At 46.8% G+C, this 19,906-nt stretch overlaps 1 protein-coding gene across 1 annotated transcript in view; it reads right to left on the reverse strand.

Moving 5' to 3' along the window:
- The window catches only part of URB1 (URB1 ribosome biogenesis homolog), a 2,274,827-nt gene that overhangs the window by 1,659,510 nt on the left and 595,411 nt on the right, over nucleotides 1–19,906 (reverse strand). Inside the window, exon 11 of the mRNA XM_069636341.1 lies at nucleotides 7,288–7,461. Within this exon, the coding sequence (XP_069492442.1) occupies nucleotides 7,288–7,461 (174 nt within the window). The remainder of the gene's footprint in view (nucleotides 1–7,287; nucleotides 7,462–19,906) is intronic.

Below are 19,906 nucleotides of genomic sequence, written 5' to 3' on the forward strand. Positions count from 1 at the left end.
TTCCATATGCCTCCAAGATCTTCTCCTCCTTGCCTAGGAGAGCCGAGGACGACGTAGCCGAGGAAGACTGCGGCTTGGAGTAGAGTTTGGCCACAGCAATCACCGAGGAGTGTGGTTGAGGGTGCGCCGACAGCAAGAGTGGCTCTCCCTCAAATTGCCTGTACTTGGTGTTGAGGCGCCGATTAGTAGGCTCTGCCGAATGGGGTTTAAGCCACCCCTTTTTGGCCAAGGCAACAACGTCCTTATGCATCGGAATCCGCGTTCTAGCCACAGGGCGTAGAGTGAGGACCTCGGCCAGTACCCCCTGCCTCTGATTGTTCAACGTCGGGTTGTGGAAGCCTCTGGTATTCGGCCAGACCTGCAAGCTGTTCATGGAATGCCTTGGCCGAAGACAGCATGTCAGGGTCCTCCTCCTCAGCGGTGTCCGCCAGGTTGTCCTGCTGGTCCAGAACAGGTGGAGGAGTACTGGGTGCCGAAGGCTGAGGGGTGCAGGCTGGTGTGGAACTGCCTGGGCTGCAGGAGGCAGGGGTGCCGGAACCATGGGCCCTGGCCTGGGCAGCGGGGGCTGCACGTGGGCCTGAGGCACTGGAGCCATAGGAGGAATGACTGTGGCAGCTAGCAGCGGAACTAGAGGCAGCATGTCCCTGATCACATTCCGAAGGATGGCTGCCATCTAAGGGGACCTCATAAAAGTGAGGAACTTTAAAAACCTGTCCTCACAGGCCGGAGGGGCATTAGGTGCCGCGGGAGTACTAGCCGGGCCTTGAGGTTGCTGAGGCCTGGGCATACTCTGCCTTGCTGCATGCAAGGTGTACCTGCCCTGCGACGCTGAAGGATATGCTGTAGGCCATGTACCTGGCAAAGACCAGTCCCACCTAGAAACTCGTTCTTCTACCTGCTCCCCAAAAAGGAGGTGGCGTTGGATGAGCAGCCATTTTGTCGGGCTGCATGTCACGTGCCTGTGTCGTGGTGCTTGCCACGCTGGGCCTGGCCTCCTCCTGGCCTTTTGGCAGTGCAGCTTGAGGCCTATCCTGCACCTCAGGATGGGGCCTGGTAGGTGTAGTGCCCTCAGCTGTGTCAACGGCAGTGCTGCGTACAGGTGCTCCTTCAGACATTTGTCCGGTACTAGGGTGTAGCCCCTCGGGTGGACACCCGGTAGAAGAATCTTGCGGTCCCTCAGCGACGTCACCGGCATGATCTAGCAACCCCTCGGCCTAGCGGCCGGTAGCATAAGCAGCCTTGGTACCTGCGTTGGTTTCAGAACCTGAACGTTCCCTCCCGCTCGCACGTTTCCTGGGAAAGGAGTCGCCCTTGCGGGCTGCAAATGAAAAAAGATTGCCCTACCTTGGGCCTCGACTTGTGCTTGACAAAGTCCTTCAAGTCCTCTGGAGGCGATCATTCGAAGAGCCCTCTCCACCGAGCTAACCTGTTCTTCAGAGCACTCAGTTTAAGTGCGTCACACATGGTACAACCCTCCCAGTCATGATCAGGGCCAAGGCAACGGAGGCAAAGAGCGTGGGGGTCGGACATAGGGAAGAGCCCCTCTCAGGCTGGACACCTGCTGAAGCCCGCTGACATCGACAAGCACCAGGGAGGAGTGTGGCGCAAGCGGACCGAGTACCTGATTAAAACCAAAAGACAAAAGACTAAGGACAAAAGACAGTATCTGCGGAAGAGCGCATGGAATTACAAGGCCGAAGCCAAACCCAGGAGCGCTGGTGAAAGCGGTCTGCTCCTGTCGACGCGGAAAAGAGGACTGGTGAGTGGCTCCAGTGGGCAGAGTCAGGGGAGCGCATGCTCCCTGGGCCACGCCGCTGCGCACCTCTAAATTTAAAGGGGAAGAAGATTTTTTTTCTGGTGAAAGGGTCCGTCTCCCGTCCCTAGCGAAGAACACCCATACAGTTTGGAGGAAAGGGGATGGGACGCAGGAATACATTTGGCGGGAGTAGACGATCAGACTAGATCATAGGGATGTCCAGCAGATGATATTTGTGACACTTGCTTGTGGAGGCTCGACACCGGCTTTCTAGCAGCGACAGTTGTCATCTGACAGGCTTTCTTCCTTCTCTCGGTCCTCGACTCTTCTAATTGGACTTCTACAATCAGGATGGAGTCTCTATAGGCTCAGGAAGATGCCCACAAGTTTGCACCCAGAACCAGGCTTGACTAGACAATGCACAGCAACAGTGCCAGAGGTCCAAGGGCATTCAGGTTTTGCAGGCCTGGAACGTTTTAGCACTTTGTGAGATGACTCAAATGGCAGATGGTCTTCAGACTGGTTAGGTCCACCAGATCAAGGGAGGAAGTCGTCCAGTCTAAATCTTCCCTGTCGCACAGAAGACAGGGCAGGAGGAGCAGCAGCCACCCGTCAGCTTTGGTGGTCGCTGGAAGTTTCTGCAGACGTCCTCTCTTTTCTTATTCTTGGGAATGGATTTCCCAGTGGACAGGAACCCAGTCAATCAGCATGCATGAAACATTCAAACTTTGGGTGGTGGTTATGCCAATGGGACAACCAAGGACCCAGTTAGAACTGGATCCAAGCAGACACACTGGAGGACAAAGACATGAAGAGTTTTGGTGTCCTCCCAGACACACTGATGCCTCTGGGTGGGCTTCCCAATGGGAGCCCATTAAAGACAAAGGAGTGAGCAGGTCTTCCCCCACCCAGGTTAGCAGAGGAAGGCTGAAGAAAGGGCAAGCCACCGTGAGTTGATGAAAAAAGAAGACAGATACCATGTTTGGTCAATGGTGACCTATGTGGCCTTTACAGCAGCTGTGACAGCAGCCTGCGTGTAAAAATCACAAACGTCGGTGGACAATATCCACTGCCACCAGTCACTCAGATAGACTAAACACTTTAATTAGAAAGTAACAGGAGAAGTGAGAAAAGGGATACTATGTTTCCCCTCAAGCCCTCTACAAGCACAAGGAGCTCCCAAACAACACTGCATAGAAGGAGCTGTGTGCTGCAACAGTAAAATACAGATGCCATTGGAAAAGATGGCGGAAAGCAGACGCCATCCAAGCTAACCAAAAAGGGTTCCCATTGTCACCGAAAAAGAAGTGGTGAGTGAGCAAAAAGGTTCCCACTCACTCACCCTATGTGACTCACTAGCACCCACATTGATTACCCACCAAGCACTCAGCCTAGTGGGGCATTCAACATCTGGTCGTCAGTCTTTAGGCACTCAACCTTACCCAGCAGATTACAGGACCCACCCACACTACCGGCCACACCGTTGATGCCATTTTCAGCTCAACAAACCCCACCAGTTTACTTGGGAGGCAAGTTCATAATTTCCTTAATGTTGGGCATTAATAATTAATGCATATTGAAGGACAAATATCTACGGATAATTGAAATTACTGAAAAGGACGAGGAAGAAGTTGATAATTGTTTTCAGTAGAACACCAAAACAAAATCCAGGCATTATCTGCATATTCAGTTAGCGCACTTTAATTATGAGCTTCATCCTTATTTACTCACCCTGTCCTGTTGATGCGATTAACAACCCATTCATTTTCTGTATCAAGGGAAATGACCATCACTGGTAGCGCGCAGGTGTGTTCAAACGACCATGTGATTTTTGTAAAGGCCTACAGTCACCCAAAGTGGGACGGGTATGCCCAGCTGTGGGTCCTGTGCCTGCTGATCTTAGAGACCCAAGCTACTCCACACTGATGAGGACCAATGAGGCCGAAAACATGTTTGGCGATGCTTGTGGTCTTGTGCACTAGGGATGTGACCAAGAAGTTCGGGCTGGACTGCCCCTTTTGGGGTGGGACCAAGCCTGATTTGCATATGGTTTTACCCCTTTTGTAATGGCTTGGCAGGCAAAGAACAATTGTCTGTAGGGTTGCCCAGAGCAATGCCATAGGTTAGGATTTATTGTAAACCTTCAAGGCATCAACATTTAGTTTTGCCTCATTGAGTACCCAACTACGTATGTAGGAAGTACTCATAATTCCGACAGAACAGAGCTGGATGTAATTGCTTAACGAAAAGGTGTTAACCAACGAGCAATTACCCACTCAGTTAGAAACAGGGATGGCGGACTGTAGATCTGCAATCGCGTGGACTAGTAAATCACCAGGACTGTTACCACTAGAATGGCCACTACACTTTGCAGCCCCTGCCAGGCCTAGACCTAAACACTCAACACTCCAAAGCATAGAGAAGCTAATAGCCTGGTACAGCAGGTTTGGGAAGCAGCCAAACTTAACATGGACTATATTGTTAAGCCAGAAGGAGGTATGGCCATGCTTGGCGAAACAGAATTGAGTCCACACTAGACCGAGAGGTTCTTGGAGAACTAAAGCACCAAACCTTTATAATAGGGAGCACAAGTTAATTCAGCAGGCACAAGAAAGTAATCAGGAACAGGGGACCTTTTCCAACTGCACAGTATTTTCACACATACCTACCAATATGCTGACTCCCTCCTCTGCACCAAAAAAACAGATTGTGGCTATCCACCCAAGATTAATTTCGTCCTAGCTTCACACAATCTCATATACAAGCACCACCTCTGCTAGAATGCAGCTACGCAAGACAATTTGGCCTAGCTGCACACATACTACTGGTCTCACACAACCTCCACACTACTCCCATCATTATAATGCAGCTACCCAACACAAAATTTAGTTTTGCTGCACACATACGGATTGCACACACGCACTATTTATCACCCTACTTTCGCCACTGATCTGGACTGCGGTTCCCAAGGGCATTCAACCCACAGCGTGTTGAGATCATACCAATGGTGAAAGGCACTACATACAAATGCCTAATAACATAACAAAACACCTGTGTGTCAGCCCCATACTTCTGCACCCTTACTTTACCTAGATGTTCTTTTTTAAATAACCTGCTTGATGAAGCTCCCTCAGTGTCATTCCTCATCCAGGCTTCTAAATATTGCATATTGCAAAAGCACTTCTACTATTGGCCCACTGTTAGAAATTGATGGGATTACCCAGATACTGGAGAATTTGGTATGCTTGCCCTCTGAAAGTATCATGCCATGAAAAAAACATTAAGTTCCCTTAAAAACAGAAAGAACCCACCCTTTTTCCTCTCCCCAAAACCTTGGCTGTATTGCCAAAGAAACAAGATGCTGTTCAAGGCATTTTACACTCAAATTTAGAGATGCAAAACCACAAGGAAAACAATCAAAATGTAGAGTGAACGAATTGAAAGTTAATAGATATCAAGCACTACCTTTCTCTGTTAGAACATGAGTTTCTGCACATGTCAATATGGTACAAAAAAATATGTATACACCAGTGAAGACATGTGGCTTGTAGTATCCAAAAACAAATAGCCAAATGATCAATCACTTTTTCAAGTCTCCCATCGAAGAAGTTCTAAATCAGATTTTGTGGAATTTGTCAAATCTGCTGCCGGAATAACAATTATTAGAAGTGTCAGAAGCAATGTCCTAAGGCTTGTGTTCAAGCTCCAAGGTCACAGCCGTGATGTAAAGAAGCTCACTGTACTTTCGAAGTGTTTGTAGCGTGTTCAATCAACCCAGGTACATTTTCTTTCATTAGTGCTGCATGGGGCGATTGAAATGGGGTAGAAGAAGCTACTGGTTCAAATAAAGGAATGTCCACAAAAGGTAATACTTCAATAGATTTGATCTACTTTTGCAGGTGAGAATTTTCTTAGAATAGACACTTAGCAGATATTATAACTTTTACACATCTCTATTGAGGTGAGAGGGCAGTGTCTGGTATTCGCATGGTTTTTAGCACGCAACCCAGAGGTGAAGCCGAACTGGAGCAAGACTAATCAAGTTTCTAGTCTGTTAACTCTTGTGATGTACAGGGAGGAATATAGCTTGCAGGGATTGGTTGCACCCGATACTCTTCCCGATACTGCAGTTGTGCATTCGTGACTGCAACCCTTACCTGTGTATTTAAACAGGGGTAGCTTCTGACTCATCTCTCTCTTATGTGACATACCCTCTCGAGTCAGGCCCCCCTTAAACAAAAAAAGAGGGTCTCCCTCTGCCCCCTCAACCCCTATTTCTTAGTCCAACGAAACAGCCAGAAGCTGGGGATGACAATGTTAAAAGGGGAAAAAGATTAATACTGCTTGTCAGCACAGGAACCAGTCAGCAACAGCTGTACCAATGGCAGGACAGTGCATCAGTGATCCGGTGACTGCAGCAAGTAAGTTGGTTTATCGTTCCAAGGTACCAGTATTCTTTGTAGATCAAATGTGTCACAATTGTAATTCTTATGCTTTGTAATCCCAGACTTCTTTGTCCTGTATGTTTACCAGTGTTCTCATGGCTGTACCCTTGTGTTTCCATTCATGGTCATCCAGTGCAGGCTTTTGGGGGTTGGGTAATCATCAGAAGAGTCTACTTGGTTGGACCCACTGAGTGAAGTAAACAAGGCACTGATGCACAAACATGAGCAGAGCTTCACCATCAGGGCAGGTTTATGAAGGGCTGCACATCCGGCAGAGCTTCAGCACAGTTCTGTGGTTGCAGCATCGTCTTAGTCTTCAGGGCCAGTCTCAGCATTGAACTGTACAAATTAAATAAAATACTAATAAAAACGGTGTAATGGCACAGACCACCTTTTGTATGGGTGATTTAGAGCAGACGGGTAAATCCAGCCTCTAAACCTAGCGATGCATCCATTCAAACACGTTGGATGGCACATTCAAAATGGTCAGGGCCGTTCCCAGCTTTGAGTCACAGCCCTAGACATATTTGCCCTCCAGTAGTGTTAGGCAGATTATTTGCTGGCCCAGTGTTTAGCCAACAAATGCCCATAGATCGCTGCATCCGTGCCACCCAGTTTCTCCATGCAGGGCTGGTTTCCTCGTGGAAAGTTAAAAGTAAATAGTTTCCCCTTTTTGCGAGTCGCCTTACCTTTTCTCAGATTTTATTTAATACTCTGACCCGTTTCCCCAAGTGAGTGCCATCCTGATCTCACTGCGGATACAACTGTACACGCTTGTTCATGTGGAATTTTCTCTTAACAGTATTAATTTTGTGCTGTTTGTTTCAAACATGTTTGTTGCTAAGCATTGTGGGGGGTTGGTTCTAGTCAGTTTTCTCTTTTTATTATCATTTGCTGATGTAGGAGTGCATAGCAATAAGAGTATGTTATTGTACCATATTATATTTGTATGCCTTATAGCACAAGATGGGGGTTGGTGTACACAAAATATTAGTGTTTTTGTGGCTGTTAAGAATTTCCATGCATGAGTAGCCTGAGAATAAAACGTCAGAGAATGTATTGATTTAAAGCCAAACAATTGTGTACCTTGCTAAGTGCTTCTCTGAACTTTTGTGAGAATTCTTCCATAAGAGCAGGCGAATAGATTTCCGACTTTTTCCACAGTTCTTCATTCAAACAATGATCAATTGTATTCTGTGCTCTCCTCAATATCGACGATAAAAGAGACAAGGTTGTATACTTCACTATATGGTTCGGGAGCTGAAAGGAGACATACAGATTAAATAAATGTTGTAGCATTCTTAAACACATGAAAGCATTCTCAGGTTTTCGTTTTTCGATCACACTAAACATCTCTGCATCATCATTCATTTCAAGATTAAACACCAGGATCTAGATTATCGAATGTTTGCAGCAGTAAGAAAGGCATGGTATCAAACAGTGAAGACAGACACAAGATCACAGTTCAAGGGCATTTATTGAACTTCAAATGGGTTGGTAGAATGCCTTTCTAAACCTAAAGCAAAGGATGGGAGCAAGCTATGACCATCAAAAAATAAAAAAGCACTCCTAGTCAAGTCTCCATCAAATAAAATTGCCTATACTAATAAACCTATTGCCAATCCTTATTTCTAAATACAAAAGAGAGTGGGACAATGGTGTATGCAAAAGAAAAGTGTTCAAGAAATATTATCTCAGGACGGTTCGTTTTCAGCACGGGGCAAGGTGGCACATTCGAGCTTCACACACACACACTGGCTTCTTAGCACGAGGATACAGTTCAAAGCACAGACATTAGGACCTTCTGCCAAAGCCTCTTTCAAATAACATCCTTACTGCAGAGGGTCTGTTTTAATAACAAAAGTCTCAAAGTTCCATTTCTATCAGAATTTTTACATGCACAAGTTCCCGCTTTCAATGTTCATCATGGGTCTCCCTCTCTAGGCTGAGACCTCCTTTTATCACAATATTCACACTTGGTCTCCCTCGTTCGGGCTCAGACCATGGATCTCCCGCGTTCGGGCTCGGATCCTCTTGATATCAAAATCGAAGTCTTTCGAATGTGGGATGGGCTTTGCTTAAACCGTTGCATGACCACTTCGATTAACTTCACACAATTATTCCCATCAATCTTCAACTTTCGTTTCTATTGGCGGAATACCTTACAGAGACTTTCGATTGGGCACACCCACAGTGCCGGACCACTCCGTCAACGGTATTGTATCTTTTCTTCTCAAGTTCAAACATTCATTAGCAGTTTAACAATGTTCGTTCCAGCGCTCATTATACAATGTTGCTGCTTGCAAACTAGAGTTCAACACAGACCGGTCTTGTATCAGTCTCCCCAACTCACCGGCTGTGTTGCTCTTTCTGGTACTTTTCTCTTGGAGCCAAGGACGATACCACAGTGGCTGCTGCTGCTCCTCCCCGCCTTTGTCAGCTGCATGGGAAGGCCTTTGGAAACTCCGACACACAGTGCAGGATTCTTTAGCCTGGGTTCCTGCTTTCTGCCTCGAAGGTTTTTTTAAAGTAATGGCGTCTGGCCAAAAAAAACAAGGGTAATTCCCTTCTCACGAACCCTTCTTGGTTTGCAGTCTTTCTTCCCCCGTACAGCTGCCGACTTCAAACTGCTGTACCTTTGCGTGCTTTGCCTCGCTCACAGTGTGCTTTCGTGCTCCACCTTTTATCCTTGTGCGGAAGTCTAATGGAACTCAGGTGTGAGTGATAGTCAGTAATTGCCTGACCAGATTAGCGGGACATGTCAGATACACTGCTTGGATGCAAGTCTGTTTTCTCCCAGAGCGTGCTGTCCATGTGAAAGTGCTGGGAAAAGGGGCAGGGGGTACATTTCCCATGTATCCTACCTGGTAGGATGGGGTAAAGGTGTTGCACGGGGAGAAATACAGAGTCTCACCATCCGGTGTCCCACTCCCAGAAGACTCCTCAGCCAGGTGATCTTCCCGCATTGGTCCACCTCCAGGAACTGGAACCAAAAGCGATGGCCGTGTCCTGGCCACCTGAATGACGGATCCCCAGGCACCAGTGGGTGAGACACCTTCTGGTTTCTCTGACAGCAGAGCTGAACATTTTGCATGGACACACTCAGCACAAGTTTTTCTGCTAAAGTAATATTGACTGGAGCAGGTTTTGCCCCAATTCAATTTAATAAAGATTTTTGTGATAGAATGACATGGTTTTTCCCAGAAGATTTGCTCCAAATTATCCTGGAGCACCATTACATACCATTTAAATGAAAGAAAGAAATTGGAGGTCATTAACTGATTATTCAAGTGTTTGTTTATTCAATAAGGAACAAAAAACAATGTTGCTACCTTTTCCAATGTGAAAGAAGGGACATTGGGGATGTGTCAGACGGCAAACCTACTGAGTGAATGGACCTTTAATCACAATAACCCAAACAGGCCCACCATTTTACAAAAGAGTACATGGTTGTACATAATGCAAGTTTATTACGCAATTCTCAGGGGAGCAGTTAGATGGTGTTGCAGGACCAAACTAACCCAAATCTCAACAAACCACATCAGTTTACATCTTTTATTCATTTCTGGAACAGTTAAAACACTACCAAATACTTTATTGAAATCCACCCACCAAACATGATAGGACAAAACCCTCTTCAAAGAAATCCCACCTTTTGCCAATTCCTACATTTTGATTGGCCAGTTTTATCTTAATAGTCCTCTTCAGATCATATTCATAACACACCTCTTCTTAGGATTCGTCCGTAGTAGGTCATGACATCAGCCCATGGTTAAACATAGGTATTGAAACAGAATTCATTACTAGCAAGAACTGGCCTAAGCCGTTTACACCCAAACTCTTGATTTGCACGTGGCTCGCATGAATATTCCCCCGTGATATGAGACAGGCTGTGTGAATGATTTCTCTTTGAGTTAGTGATGTTACCTCATTCCACAGGTCACGTTCCATTGAAACTTTCCAATCTCCAAAACTCCCACTTCATTGCACAATTGAAATTCCTGAACAGCCTTAGACACTGGCTGACGCCACGTTTTACTACTGCCAAAAATAAGTAATGAAAGGCCTTCTGTCACTGTTGGGGAGATTTAACATTAGTATGCTTCATCACCTCTCCTAGTGAGACCCCCAGTACATTTTGGTGGCCTTCTGGACCTTTCTCTTTAATCCTGAATAAGTGGAGCCTTTTTCTGCTCATTCATTCTTTTGTGCTGTCATTTGGAACTCTGTTCCTTCTATCATATCTGTCCTATGGGGTCTATTTTTCTCCATACCGCTTTAAGGCATCTGAATTTTACTATTGCAGCACACAGCTCCTTATGGGCAGTGTTGCCAGGGACAGTTTGGGACATCCTTAGAGATTCTTTTCTATATGATAGAGTAACTACAGTTCTTAAGGATAGAGAGATACTAGTATCTCTCCTAAAACTTCATATTCCGAGAGATTGGCACACCATTTTATGTGGAGTGCCAAAGGGATACCTAACATCCCCCTTCTCTCTGCTTCTGTGACCTTTTAGTCACAACCTCCTAGTTATGGCTGGTGGCAGTGGACGAGTTCTACCAACTATTGTGTGATTTGTCTACCGCAGACTATGTCCATAGCCCTGCTAGTGCACAATAGATGCACTGAAGTACTAACTTGGGGGCCGCCTTCTTTCGTTGCCATTTTTAGCATGGTTGTTCTTTGTTAGTGCTTTTTCTACCATTCTGGGAGGGAGATGTCTGTGTGTGTGTTTTGTCTTTGTTGGGAACCCTTCAGTGTCCCCGCCTAGGCTCCAGTGTGTCTGGGCAGCCAGAAAGAGGGGGAGGAATTCCCCCCCTGTATTTTGTCTGCCAGAGGGCCTGAATAGAACCAGCTCCCACTGGGGGTCTGCCTGTCCTGATTGGACAGCCATACGCCCCTTTGTGTAATTGCAGAGAGAGCCTGCAGAGGAGTGAGTGCTGGAACTGTATAAAAGTTGAGGCTCCTGGAGCGAAACACAAGTCGACCCCTGGAAACTGAAGTAACTGAAGAAGACGACCAGATACGCCTGCAGACCCTTTGCAACAAAGCGAAGCGACCACAGCTGCACTGACCCTGTTTTCTATGTGTCAGAGGAACTCTGAAGAGGGCAACTCCTTCCCTTTGACTTATGGGAACAAACAGTCCCAAGATGAACTTTGATTTGAGCCACCTCCTGAGGTCCTTTGAGTTTCCAGAGCTGCGGAACCCCAATACCAGGAGACCTGCTGCCCATTTCAAGTGCATCATTATGGAAAGGCCAAATCGGTCCAAGTCATTGGGGAGCCGTCAAGGACACTCCAGAGACACAATCCAACTCGTCCAGACCCCCTCATCAGAGTGTGGGACTGCCGGAAATGAAGAAGATTGACAGGCCAATCGTGTCCTTTGTTGGTTCCGCAGAAAAGGCGCCTAAACTGCAGAGTGACCAGAGAATTTGATGAAAGCCGTGCCAGAGGTCCTCCCTCAATACTGCTACTGAGATCCTTTCCAGTGTCCCGCCTTTCGTCATGAGACCAAGGAACCCAGAGGTCGGGTCCAGAGCAGCAGCATCGCAGAGCATCCATCAATTAACACTTTCCTCTAACTGTACTGTGTGGGGAAAATGTATTGGTTGCCTTATTCCAGAAAGTCGCTCTGGAGCGCTAGTGCACGTGGAGGTGCCCAGGGCAACACCCTCTTACCTCTGACTCAAGCTGTTGCTTGTGTCCCTTTAGAGAGTCCTTTACCAGCGTCTGCGACGTTGGTTGAGCCTTCTTGAATCTTTCTTCCTAGAGACTAGAAAGTATCCACAGGAACTTTTGACCTCTGCTGCTTTGCAAGACTTTTGAGCCTCTCGAACTGGCTTTTAGCTAGGGTTGCGTTTTGGAATTTAAAAGACCTGCTGTACATTGAAAATGCCTAAAGAACCTGAAGCTCTACTAGGATAACACCAACCAACCGTTTTCTTTCCCAAAAATCACTATGTTATAGGTGTATGCAGACTAAAAGCAATTACAGTATTACTTGGGGGTGCACGTTATTACGAATAGTACTGTACTGTAGACCTGTCAAACTCCTGTAGCAATTGTGCGTGTTCAGCAACTACCAACTAAGAAGAGGCCTATGAAAGTATTGAAAAGTATACCTGTGTGTTGGTTTATTGTGCTAAGTATTTAACAATGACTTGTGTAAATATAATAAACCTATATTTTAATATAAATGTATGTGTAAGTGTTTTTTGATGTGCATTACTAACTAGGTTCAGTATACTTACCAACAGCTCACATCTTCCTCTTAAGATAAGCCGGACTGCTCTGCCACTGTGACAAGATTCCTGAGTAGTACAGACTGATACTAAGAGTTGGAGATCTACAAACCATTGTTATAGCTAACTGAAGTCTTACCTCCAAGTCGGACTTCAGGAAAACTCCGCTAACAATCACGCTCTCAGGCATCGGGAGATTCCATCTACTATCTATGATACTTATCAGAGCATAATAACTTATTGCTATTTTCCATAGCGTTACTGACCGCAAAGGTTATGAAGTTCCTTATTCACTTATCCCCTGGTCCCTAAAACCTCACAGAACAAGCTTGCAAAGCAGCCCTCGACTACCGTGTTTCTGATTCATTTGTGAGATTCATAAATTCCCCATTTCTTTGTTTTATTGTACGTGTATATTTTACATTTGGTGGGTTTAACATTTTATCTTTCCGCGCATGCAAGCTAATATGTAACAATTTCAAGACCAACAGGAACACTAAAGTAACATATCCCGTGCATGATTAAATACATTTTGATACCTATGAAATTGCAACATGCTCGTTCCCACTACCAATCAACAATATGGTGCTGCAACATAAACTCTTTGTAATCATGGGAACCCTTTCTGACCACCCAACACAACTACAACATTCTGACCACTTCATTTTCGCCCCGATGCAAAAATATGAATGTAATACGAATTGGGGCAAAAGCAGTTGCCACCATTCTGTAATTCACAAATAGCAATAACAGAAAAAGGAGCAAAGTGCATTTGCAAACATTTTTTGCAGTGGTGCAAATGGCAGATCATAGTTCTCAAGATGTTAAAATACAGATTATGAACTCTGAAGAATGATGGAATGGGAACATTCAGAATGGAATGGGAACATTCAGAAGGGTTAATATGGCATCTCCAGCAAAGCTGCATATAAATCAGCAGAAGGCAGACCAAGTCCCGCCAATGACACGTCAGCACACTTACAAAGATCCTTAGGATCTCACACCAAGATATATTCCCAGGTCTGAATAATGCTACATCTGTCCTCAATGACTAAATGCACAATTTACAGACATTTGGAGTGTGCACATTCATGCTAATTATCGGAAGGGAATTAAGGCTCTAATAGAACGCTGAGGTGAATCAGCCACTCTACCATTCAGTCTCTGACAGGCGTAAAGCCATCAGATTCACCAGGGTCTACGGAAAAAGCATCACCTGTGTACAGGGGTACATTTTAATAGGGAGTCAAACGATTTGGTGTGGTATAAAGGCATCTCAAGGAGTACGATCATTGTAAGCCCCACAGGCTTGTCTTCGGTGTCCCATAAAGTGGCATAAAGCAACACTATTGTTTTATAGTCATGGTATGTGAGACGTATCCAGTGAATTCATCCTTTCTACCCAAGGGGAGCCACCCCCTTTGGAACTAGTGAGGTGAGCCTGATACACAATACCATCCTTAGGGGATAGGGCAAGCGAGATCGCCCTTTTGGGGACAAGGAATACCCAGGCATAAATACTCTTCCCCCTCCCCTCACGTCAAAACCCTTGATGGTTAACTATAATGGGAGTTGAACAGGGACCCTTTAAGGTGGCTTGCTTAGTCTCTGGCTTCAATTGGTCACCACCTCCCAATGCTAGCGGGAACCAATGGCGTCCTCACTCCCATTCCAGGGAGAGACTTAAAGATGGCGAATCACCAAGCAACAGAGAGAATCTTCCGGAGAACAGAAGTACTGGCTTGGCAAATGTGCAACAGAGGAGGAAGCTCCAATTTGCAAAGAGCGGACGACCATGCAGTTGCCATGGTGGGCAGAGTCCCAGCCCGTGGATCGCTGCTGCTCCGCAGAAGCTGAGGGTCCAGATGAACCAGAGATCGCAAGAGAACCAGAAGGAACCGACCAACAGAAGGACGTACAACTGTCGCACTCCGGCGACGCCAGAGCCTAGCAGCAGAGGAGGTAGCATGGGACAACCAACCCCAGGAACGGAAGGAAACGCAGGGAAGCCGAGACGCAGGGGCCAACCCAACTGCCTCTCGCCCGAGCAGTGCCACTCTCAACCAGGTATGTGACAGCACACAAGGGGAGGTTGGAGGACGATAAAGCGACGCCAAAGCCCACAGGGTGCAAACACAGCAAATATCCCAGAGTGGGGTGAAAGAAGCAATGGCGAAACCCAGGATGAGCAGGCCCAATGCCTATAGGGGCTAACAAAGTAAATATCCCAGAGCAGGGTGAAGGTGGAAAAGGCAACTGAGAAAACAGGGCTGAAAAAACGAATACCCCAGAGCGGGGTGAAAGAACTGGACAAGAAACCAGGCTTGAGCAAGGACAAAGACCTCAGAGGGCTAAAGAAGCAAGAACATTAAAGTTGCTCACTGCAGTGACTAGAGTACTCCTAGTCCATAATCCCCTTTCCTCCATCCTTGTGGGCTTCCCCCAACATGGGGGCAGTACCAGAACCTGTGGCAGCAAAGAAATTAGCTTCCCCTTTAAATTTAGTATAGCGTGTAGGAGCGCAGCCTTGGGCGTGGGAACGCCCCCGCCCGCTTGCACCTCACCTTAGTCCCCTTGGCACACATCGGACGCTTAGATATCTGGCTAGTCCTATTACCTATAAGCCATTGGCATACTAGTGGGGGTAGGTGGGTGGGACGTATGGAGGAAAGGGGACTATGGACTAGGAGTACTCTAGTCACTAGAGTAACTAACTACTCATACGTCCCATCCCCTTTCCTCCATCCTTGTGGGCGATTCCACCAAACACTCCTTCCACTCTCTATGCCCCCCACCCCCTCCGACGGGTGTACCACGCCCCTGTACCCCTCCTCGGAAAATCTTCAAAGGTGGAGACCTCTTGCATCTAGCCATGCTTAATACTCGCCCTGCCATGATATGATATATATGATATGATAGTTTATTTATATAGTGCCTACACACAATGTGTTTCAAAGCGCTTCAAGGCAAGGGAGGAACAAGGGAAAATGCAATGAAATTCTTACAGGCCATGAACAGTAAGGATGTGAAATTAACTATCGTACTCGGCCTGACAACATTTCTGGTAGAGCCGGAAAAAAACAAAAGGTGAGGGAGAGGGGTGCAGAAAGGGAGGGGAGGAACAAGGAAGGGTGGGGGGCCCAAGGGAATAGCACAGGGGGACCAGAGAGGGTGGGGATGGCCTGTGGGACAGAGGGAGTAAACACATGTTGGTGCATGCTTACCTGCTGTCTGAGCAGAGGTTCGGGCCGTGGATCCTCCTGGTCCGAACAGGTCCAAACAGGAATTGCCCTTTCCTTGGTCTGCCCTTCACTCTGGACGCCCGGGCGAGAGATGCCCTTGATCTAAGAGTTAAGAGCAGGAAGGAAGAGGCAGGGCTAAGACGGTGGGCGGGGCTTAGGCCAGGTGACCTAGATCTACCTGCACCTGCTCCACATCTGCCATGAAACATGAGTGCCATGAAACATGAGTGCCATGAAACACTCTGCCGACATCTGCCTCCTCCTTGAAGGCCTTGGCCTCGATATCCTTGCTCTTACCGAGACATACTCTCCCTGCGCACCAAGAAAAGGGCCCACATCCAGACTTGTATCTCTAGTGCATCCAACAACACGGCTAAACGTGGAGTCAGCTGAGACTTTGAGTGCATTGTGCTGGAGAAAACGTTCCCTGTATACTGAAATCTCTGCTCCATTGCTTTGCCTGGAGGCGAGCCCGTTTGCTGCTGCTTGCTATTAAGACCCGGACACTCGCGGAGCGAAAGCGGAGTCAGCCGAGTCTTGGGAGTCATTGGGTGGCATGGAGGAAGCGTTCCCCTGGACGAAGACAGACATGCGACCTACCCTGCAATCCACCACGCGTTCGAAGACGAGATTGCTAAAACAACCATACACTCGGCAACAGCTGCAGAGGGGAAATGTCGGTTCTGACGCCACAGCCGATAAAGAAGCGGATGGTGCTACCCTAACCTCTCAAGTAAGTGCTTGTGCCGCGGTCTTGGGAAATGACTGTCTTCGTGAGGAATGGCAACATTTCCACTAATGAGGGCTTACTGCTACAGCTGGAGATGACCGCTATGCACAAACAGCGCCCTTTGTGTAATGCTCCCAGTGCATGTGCCATCAATTCACTGTCAAACTGTACACTGAATTTTGAGTCAGCGCCCCTCCACCCCCGCAATCAAAGCCTGCTCCAAAATGCTTCCTACCAAGGGTGGGGGTGTGGACTGTGTGACATCTGACGACGCTGTGAACGGCTCGTGTTGTGACCAAACTTTGGTCTCAAATAAAGACAAATGTGGAACTGTCCCTTGTCCTTCTCCTGGGCCGTCCATCCCCATGCTGCGGGTGCTGGCATGGCGAGTATTTGCTGCACGCCAATCGGACATTACGTCACATGTCCAAAATGCCTCAAACTGCACCCCTAATGCGGCCTCTATTCTGACCACACAGTTCTGTTCAGCATCAGAAACACCAACATTTGGTTGGATGCCCGCACTTAAAAACATGTGTGAGACTAGTGACACCTACTGCTAATGAAAGCCACAATACTCTTCGTACGTCCGCCCACACAACCGAGACCGAGAAAAGCCAGCACAAGCTCTGCATTGAGACTGCGGCGACCAATGCGGGTTGCCTTACGGGGGCGCATTCAGTGGGGGTGCACTTGCTGCCTGAACTGATGTTGTCCGTGGGCTCCCAATTCAAGTGAAAGCATTCTACTGGAAACAGAAGCAGGAAAATTGAAATGGGCACGGACGATGTGTTTATTAACACAAATGAGCCGTTGACTGCCGCTCCGCCTGCTTCCTCTACGGCAACACAGACACCTCACTGACCTCTCTTCAAAACTAGACCCTGTTGAGCTGCACGTTGCAGGGAAAAAACATGGGTCAAGTGTCACTGCCTTGGGTTCTGTACCTGCAACTCCCAGTTTGATGCCTACTGGGAACTTAGAACGCCCATCCGCCTTAGAAACGCCTATAAGGGAAAACTCGCTGGATGTAGTAAACAAACTACTACAAATAAATCAAGAAGCGAGAAAAAACTGCCAGATCTGAACAAGCTTAACAATGACCAAAGTGTTGAGGAGAAAATCAGAAATTTAACAAGTAAAAACTGCTTGGGCGGAATGGGCAAGCGACGGCGGCCTGAGGACAGTGACTCTGCTGGAATTAACTGCTCACAACAAAGAGTTCCAAACCCTTGAGCTCAATCAGACTCCTATGACTACTCTGGAAAGTGTCGCCACCCCAATATCCAAAATTCGACAGTTTCACACTAATGAATCCTCATCAGATGTTTCCTCGAGTGATTCATCTATTATTGAAAGAGACATTCCCAAAATAAGGCGCTTACAACATAAGACGCACCCTTGTAGGTCTGACACCTCCCTCCTTCCCGAAGCGATTGTCAAAAAACTCATCCATGAGATACAACCGACCTTGATCTCGTCTATGTTAATGACGATTTGTCCATTTCTTAAAATGTATGAACAATTGAAAGACAATGTAAACAGGCATTGACCAAGCCTGTTAAGGAGCCAACTAAAATCATGAACCCAACGGAAACTCTGCCTACAGTAGCTGAATCAATGACCATTCCAAATGAACCAGTGATGATTATCCTCAGTCCTGGCATAGCATGCACACAAATATCTCACCAAAAACTATGCATGGTAACTCAAAACAACACACTTGTGGGGACGAGATAGGGAGCTTTACGGAGGCAGACATAAGCTCCCAATCCGAGAAGAACTGTGCAAATGCAGATGTCCAACTTCCAAACTGCTCAGGAACAACCGAAGGCCAACCTGGAGGTGCGGACACTATATATGAGGACGTTGTGACACCAGACACCCCAAACCCTGTTGCTTTCCCGATATTTAATTTCAAACTTAATGAGAGGTCAATACAGGGTGGCTTGAAAGTGGTTCAGTCAAAGAAACCCAAAAATGTCAAAACTAAAACTACAAGAATGACCAACAACTCAAGAAAGTTCTTGCGGAACATCAAAGCCGTATATATGAACTTACAGGCAGTGACAGGCTCAGACCAGACTAAGAACACAGTCAACACAGATGGAGTTACTGCTGATCTTACTCAATGCCCAACTGAGAATACAGTCCCAAAAGAATCCAAAGCAGCAGTCGAGAACCAATCGGAAGATGCAAACCCACTAACCACTAATTCTGAAAATCCTATCAACTTACTTGACTTGTCAACATATGACGAGGAAGCTCCAATCGTCCACCCAACTGTACTTACTCCATTGGAAGTTGTTCTGCCGGTCACAGTAACCCTATCTCATGGCGCTGGAAGGTGTGCAAGGGTGTGTACCATAATTGCGCCCGTGCCTATAGCTGAAGACCTCTTGCACGGCCCCACAAGTCCTCTGTTTGCGACGATGAGCCAGAAACGTGACAAGTTAGCAGAAGAAAAACTTGCGAACAACGTATCCACCCGGGTCACTAACTGGACTGCGCAGAGCACCCCAAAATCAACGAATCTTCGAACAGAACCGAACGAACTTGAGCAAAGTGTACACAAAAATGCTACAGAAAAGCAACCTTGTGGACCCGTGACAAACAGCTGCAATACTGGTGTGAATGGCAAACCACACTCTAAATACTGCCTGGTGCTGGAGCGCATTAAACATAATGATGACAACCTAGTCTTGAACCGCAAAAATGTCTTACGCCTACTCCACTATGTACCGTCACTAAGAACGATTGAGACAAATTAAATAAAAGTCGTTGACTTTCATAATAATGATGTGGTGAGGCTTCATATCGATTCCAAAATAGTATGTAACACACTGCTGGAAGCCGCTCCGGTTTTGATTTCTATGGGTTTTGATATCACCGAAACATATCTAAAGAAAGACGCCATAAGGACAAACCCTGAAAGCAATGCCAAGGACTCAGTGAGAAAGAATACAAATATTCACAAAAGTATGGCACAAAGCATTGACCTTGGCTCAAAAGAACCGGCCCGTGTGAATCGCTTGGAGAAACGACCCGTCAGGCGTCAAGGCACCAGCCGAAAGATTTATCTCCCAAATCAAAACAAACTTGCTGCACCCCATTGAACAAATTAAAATGACTTTTGCCCAAAACATTAGTTTGCCCGTGACCAATGAAAAAACAGCAACTACTGGTCCCTCTGATGGATGTGTCAAAGACTGGAGTTGGCTTTCGAAAGCCTTGACTGAACAACATCAAAATTAACGCCTAAAATCGAAGGTCAAGGATCACATTAAGGGGGCGTGGCTTGGGAGCCATGGGATAAGTCGTGGCTCGGAGTGTCTCCTGCTGGTTCTTCAACATCCTGCCCCACAAAGGCGCTAACACCAGTGCATCTGCGACGCAAAAGGACATTACTGACGCCGGAATACACTGGAACAAGAAGGATATACTTTCAAGATTTCCGAGGTCTAGAAGTATAACTACAGCGA

The sequence above is a fragment of the Ambystoma mexicanum genome, chromosome 7p (assembly GCF_040938575.1).
Source record: "Ambystoma mexicanum isolate Mex_15411 chromosome 7p, UKY_AmexF1_1, whole genome shotgun sequence".
NCBI lineage: Eukaryota > Metazoa > Chordata > Amphibia > Caudata > Ambystomatidae > Ambystoma > Ambystoma mexicanum.